General features: G+C 43.7%; 1 protein-coding gene across 2 annotated transcripts in view; it reads right to left on the bottom strand.

The window, feature by feature from the left end:
• cunh6orf136 (chromosome unknown C6orf136 homolog) overlaps positions 1-5568 on the bottom strand; it is a 10945-nt gene extending 5377 nt beyond the window's left edge. The window contains exons 1-3 of one of the 2 annotated variants that reach the window (XM_072447392.1): positions 5410-5568; positions 1548-1747; positions 339-965 (exon numbers count right to left, since the gene is read on the bottom strand). In XM_072447392.1, the coding sequence (XP_072303493.1) occupies positions 339-965; positions 1548-1649 (729 nt within the window). In that variant the 5' untranslated portion in view covers positions 1650-1747; positions 5410-5568. The remainder of the gene's footprint in view (positions 1-338; positions 966-1547; positions 1748-5409) is intronic. The other variant, XM_072447393.1, reaches the window with a different exon arrangement.
• Positions 5569-6665: the final 1097 nt, after the last annotated feature.

Below are 6665 nucleotides of genomic sequence, written 5' to 3'. Positions count from 1 at the left end.
CAGGAGCCAAAGTGAACTTTGGAAGCCAGACCTCTCATGGCCCACTGTGGAGCGCTTACACAGACATGAACTTCACTTTCAGACCGTACAAATCCGCTCAACTGAACCAGACGAAATATGGCTATTGTTTTTGAAATGTGAAAAAAAAAAAAAACATTGTGCGTATGTTATTGACACTCCTGGACATATGAGGGTCTCATTTACGCTCTAATGTTGTACAACCAGTAACTTATCTTGTTTATTAGTAATGGGTATCAATATCCGGACTGAAAAACCTCAATCTGTACATCTCTAATATAACAGCAGGCTAATTTGGATCACACGACCTCGGTTCTCACCTCTATCTGGAGCCGCTCATACATCAGAGCCAGCTTCTGCTCTTCCTCGCTGTCTCCTACAGGGAGCGCATCGTCCAGCTGCTCTGCCGGGCTGCACAGAGTGGAGGGTAGCAGCAGAGGCACGTTCCCCGGTCCGCACGCCTGCTCCACTTTCCCTGGCAGCTCCACAGGGGGGCAGTGGAAGCAGTAAAAGTGAGAGCCGGAAACAAACGGCGCCGGGCATTTCTCTGCTTGGAACAGACTCCTAAAGCAACCGTATTCCCTCACTATAGTGTCTGTGTTGTTGCTGTTGTTTTTCCCCACGATGATATCGTCCACTCCGCTGCCGTCCACTATAGTCAGAGGGAAGGACAGGGCAGATGGCTTATATTTACTGTGGTCAAACACAGGGATCTCCATTAGAGCCTGGAGCCTGTCCGGCAGGCACATGCTGAGCGACTCCACACACTCGTCTTTATGGCAGGCGGCAGGGGCCAGCTGCAATTGGCCAGGGATGTGGGGAGGGAAGACGGGGTGGGACAGGACCAGGCATTTGGTGTTCTGATAGCGCAGGCTGTTGGGCGGAGCCAGGGCCCATGATGCACTGCTCAGGGGCCGCTGCGTCTGTGCGCTGAGGGCTCCATCCACCTGCAAGAGCAAAGAGAGTGCTCTAGTGTCAGGTTAAGCATTTGTACATTCATGTATGGCCTGGTGGCAGTACATACTGAGAAGGTGCATTTACCACCACCTACTGTAGCTGTACAATTTCAAAGTATGTGTCTTATGCTATACCGTAAAAACGGAGGGGGAAAAAAGGGAGAGAGAAAGAGAGAGATGAAGAGAAAGGAAGAGATGTTTTTCAAGAAGAAACTGATACTGAAAAGAAGTTGATATTCTTTCCCTGCATTTGACCCATCCTTTAACCAAGTACATGTCCAGATCTGAGCTTGGCAAGTATATTTTAACACCTGGGACATATCACAGTAGAATATACTGTCCAATAGAGCAATAACCATTTAATGTGTTACTGCCCTTTACATTGTGTTACCAGTAAGCTTTTTAGAAACACTGAACTACCTTCCTCACTGGACATTGGCTTGTGTGGCCTTACGTACGTCTGGACCACTAAACATTGGCGACAGATCTATTGAATAGTGTGTTCACATCCTAAGTTCAGACATTTAACCAGCCTTAGTCACAGCTAAAACAAGTCAGATGTGGTGGTCTTACTCCAGGTACAATAAAGCCATGTTGGCTCCTCACAGGCGGTCTTCTGACTAGGCTGCGGACACGGGCGTTCCAGAAGGCCACGCCCCCTCGGTTCACAGCCATTCAGCCTCAGCAGGGCTCGGGGCCTCTCCAGTCAGTCACAGACCATAACCAGCCCGGCGCAGTGCTCAGGTTTTAGAAGCCCAGCTCCAGAAATTAGTCTAAAGCCAGAGAGGAGAGACGGTAAACACACACACACCAAGCTTAACACAGGATACATCAAATGGCTTATGGCAGAGCTTTTCAAACTTTTTTCTGGCGCGCCCCCCTTGGGAGAAAAAAAATGTATACAAAAGTATCCATACCTCCCTACAGCCTCTGGGACAGCGCAGAATAGATCAACGCGGGCGTGATGTCAGAATATTAATGAGCACTACTAAAGTCCCAGATGAACATGCAAGCCCGCTCAGGCCGGGAAATAACATGGGAAAATGGCAGAACAACAGTGACTACGACAGCTATTCTCAATCAAATTGACGAAAGATGACATCCCAAGAGCGAAGCTGAAACACCATTAAGTAGAAGACCATTCTGAACTAGCTGAAGCGATGTTTAGCGGAAAGAAGGCTGAACTTGTAAAAAAGTATATCCGGGCTTTCAGCGTCTTCATCTAGACTCTTCTCTCCCTCTCTGCTCGGTTCACAACATGTCCGATTTTTGAACATTACGACATTTGTGAGGGTTTACTGAATAAAACTGATGACTAATTCTACAGCGTTTGCGGAACACGGTAAACTTATATCCGGGGCTCCAGCGCAGGCAGCGGTGAGTGACAACCTGCATCCCCGGGGTTTGCTTACTTTTACGGGCAGAACGCGTCCCCTTCCCCGCGCTCTGGGGACGCGTTCTGCCCGTGAAAGTAAGCAAACCCCGGGAACGCAGGTTGTCACGCACCGCTGCCTGCGGCTGGGGCCGCGGTCGTCAGCTTCAGGAAAGTTATGAACCAAACGCCCTCTATTTCAGGTCTATCGGCGTAGCGAAAATCACTATTCGCTATTCGCTATTCCATAGCAGCAGAGTTTGTTGCCAAAAGTCTTTGTGGAACAAATTAGTCGATTCTGGGTCGTAATAATCAGTTTTGACCGTCGCTTTATGAGGTGTTTTCAATGGGAATTGATAGCCTCGCAGTTTTCATTGACTGACTTCCGGGTACGCGCTGTTGGCGCGGTGACGTCTCATGGCTATTTTTTAGCTCGGCCACGGAGCGCTATTGGCGGTTCACGGTGGTAAATATGTTGTTACAAGGAGAAGACTCACTCGCATTACTTCTTAACACTGGATCACTTATACCACAGCTGGTCCACAACCGTAACACAGACTGCCACTGCCTTTATGTTGTTGTTGTTGTTGCTTTTAATGGCGGTTGGCAACCAACTGAAAAGAAGCATTTATCGCCACCTACTGGACTTTTTCTTTAGAATTTGAAGACGTACAACTACAGTAGGTGGCGGTAAATGCACCTTTTCAGTTCAGTATCCCAAGTTATTAAAAAAAAATAATCTAACTTGCACGCATTCTTTTCACATATCCTTTATGTTTTCACATGACAGGTCAGTAGCAGAGCAAGTTCAAAAGTTAGATTCTAAAAGGGGAGTGTAGCGTCCAGTCGAACTGAGAAGGCCAGGACTGATGGTTAAATGAGTTTTTATTGTTTCCATTCCGACCAAAGTCAAAGCTAGGCACGACCAGTCAAAGAATAATGACCATTTTGTCGGTATAACTAGCTCATTACATTGGCATAATTGTTTTCCATACATTTGTAAAATAAACATTTAAAATTGTTCAATAATACATTCATTCAAATTACAAACTTTATTTCCCTGTTGACAGTAGCTTGATCTTTGGGTTTATATAACTTTCACCATGTTTTTTCTATGTTTTCACCATTACCTGTCGCTTATTTTTCTTTGACTCTCAAGTAGATTTATGTTTCATTTATGTGTCACTTCCGGTCACACAGGAAGTTACCAAAATAAAAGCGAAACCTTATAAATATACCTTTACAGGGAGGGAGACGAGCGCGAAGGGAACCAGGACAGAGGCGCGTGCGGAGGAGGGACAGGGGAGAGACACAAGAGGGACTATGGAGAGACAGGAGAGACAAAAGAGGGACAGAGGAGACACAAGAGGGACAGAGGAGAGACAGAGGAGACAGAAGAGGGACAGAGGAGAGACAGAGGAGACACGAGGGACAGAGGAGGGACAGAGGGGAGACACAAGAGAGACACAAGAGTCACATCATAACAGCAAGGCCCTCCATCTTAAAGAAATGTACTGTTTTTCAAATGTTTTTTAAAAAGGCCAATTTTACTTATGATTTTTCTTATTCAGGCTATATTAGCATTGCTTTAGTCTCCATTTTGCCTCTGTTAAGTTTTTTTTATTTTGAATGAGTTTGACTAACTGACATTAAAGGCATGAACATATTTATTTCAATTCAACTGAAATTGTGGCCCTCAGAGGCAACTGTTGTTGTGATTTTGGGCCTTACAAAAATAAATTGATTTGATTTGATTTGTGACAAATTATATTTTAACTCACAGTACTTAAAAGTCAAATTGTAATAATTACTTCAAGACCGTGCAACTGTCTTGCTGTACTTCTACCCTCAGGTATGATTAATTAGAAAAAAGAATTACTTACATTTACAGTGGTACCATACCGACATTGCCTGCATTTATGTCCAGAAGAGACAGTCTGGTTCAACCTTATTTCTGGCGTGGATCTGCCAACAGCACATGATCAGCAGAGACCGCAAGCTCTCAATCAGGCACTGGCTTCACTGGGCCAATTAGGATCCAGTTACCACTGCACGCGACTTCTATACTGCACCTCCTTTCGCTACATCAATATAGACAGCAAATTTTAATGAGCTTTTAACCTTGTGACAACAGTGTTTTCTCATCATTAATTTACTCTTACTGTATTATCCTGTAACTGAGGCTCAAGTCTCACTCTTTCTCTCTCCTTTTAATTTTTTTTACGGTATAGCATAAAACACATACCTTGAAGACATACTACTACAGTAGGTGGTCGTAAATGCACCTTTTCATTTGGCTGCCAACTGCCATTAAGAGTAACACCACAACAACAACTCAGGTTCAAGTATTCAAAAAAGTCCTGTTTTCACCCGTTTTAGATAAAGGTTTAACAATATACTTCATATTAATTGTTGATTATATCTGGACATTATAGAGGTCATGGCGTGGCTTATTTTTCCCCAGTTTGTCAATTTTAGGGATGTTTAGAATTGTACTTTCTAGTTGGACATGAGCAGCAGATGTGACAGTAGCTGGAGGTAATTCCACCGTTACCTAGCAACCATAATGTAAACTAGGTCCAATATCCATAAATTAAACAATAGTCATGATGACAAACAATAATTTTATGAGATAAGTAGAGGGGTTCTGTTTTAGAACACAATTTTTTTTCTGAAACAGCAACTTGACTGATTGATGACTAACCCACTGATCACAGGTTCTATCCAACGAAACAAATCAATAATTAGAAAAACATGATAACCTGTCTTATGCACTTTAAGGTCAGAACACCTTTACGATATGCTACATTATCCACATAAAGTGACGGAATACATGTATTTAACATGGATAAAACACGCTTGTATTTACAGGGCACTGTGGCAAAATGATGATTTCTCCTTCAATGTTGACACTCTGACATGACTGTTAGCTTACTAGCATTAGCACGTCTGTCAATACAATCCAACGGGCTTCGCTAGCCGGCTAAGCTAACGGCTGGGCTCACCACCGGCTTGACACAAATTTATGCTTTCTTTTTGACCCTTTTACAGACGACACCTCACCAAAATTCGCCTGAATTCAGCCGCTCCTTTGTCCAGATGTTGTGCGGTAATCGATTAAATCACTATAGTGTAAACCGAGCTCAGAGTTACGCAAATGTCACGACAGTTCGGTGTCCTTGCGCTGCGCTATGGAGCTGCATTCAAACACGCCTGACGTCTGACGCACATACGCACTGTCTGACGCACATACGCACTGACTGACGCACCAGTGCGGGGTGCAGCGCTGCCTTCAGGGCACCTGAACCCTAACCCTATTTTTAAACACATTACACTATTTACAGAAAACAAAATAATCATATATATTTGCCAAGTTGCTTACTTTGCAGGAGTGTGCAGTGACATTTATGGATGGGCAAGCATTTTGTAGATAACATGCAAAAGTGAAAAAAAAGAAAAAACAAAGTGAGTTTCAAACCCTAGACTCCATGTGAAGGACAAACACCTATCCAACTGAACTAAATCCCCATACCAATAACTATTGCTGAAAGTTATTTGAGAGCCCGGGACTGTGTCTCTGACACTCGGACCTGCAAATGGCTCACTTCAATAATGAATATATTGCTCATTCTATGTAATGATTAGAGTTCTCATTCATTCATTCATTCATTCATTCAGTGACATTGGGCCTTAGGCGGGGTACCCTGGACAAGGGTTAGGATTAGGGTTAGGGCAGGGGTGGCCAACCAGTCAGAGACGAAGAGCCACATTTTTTACTGTGTTACCGCAAAGAGCCACATCATACACATGGGCACACATGAACATCACCCCATCCCTTCCTCTTACACACACACACCTCTGCTCAGCCAAATTATTATTATTATTAACAATATCATGTCACACACCAACATGATAATGACAGAAATTGACTCCTACAGTACTAAGACCACAAGCCAGTCATTTTCAACAACGAACATTGTGTCTCACACACAAACTCTCAGTTCAACAAAGTCCAAAACCAAAAATAATTTACATACCATGTTGAAGTTCAATATTGCTGGTTTTCTTTTAGATGAGGGCCGTCTTCCCGTATTATGGACGGGGTATTTTGAAATGTGGACAAGTATTTTTGAGTGCAAGGACAGGGTCATTTTTATTAATACATTTCAGAAAAAAGGGAATATTATCATTAAATTGGGCAGGGAAGCGTTTGATTAAAGTCCGCCTCGGCCCGCGCCATGATAGTTTACAAGTGAAAATTTGCATGCTGCGCGCTGATTGGCCGACAAAGTTTGTGCGCTTGGCTCTGATTGGCTGCC

The sequence above is a fragment of the Eucyclogobius newberryi genome, unplaced genomic scaffold, assembly GCF_026437365.1.
Source record: "Eucyclogobius newberryi isolate DKJ021-1_F unplaced genomic scaffold, fEucNew1.0.hap1 SCAF_16, whole genome shotgun sequence".
Lineage (NCBI taxonomy): Eukaryota > Metazoa > Chordata > Actinopteri > Gobiiformes > Gobiidae > Eucyclogobius > Eucyclogobius newberryi.
This window is presented reverse-complemented; position numbering and strand designations above follow the sequence as displayed.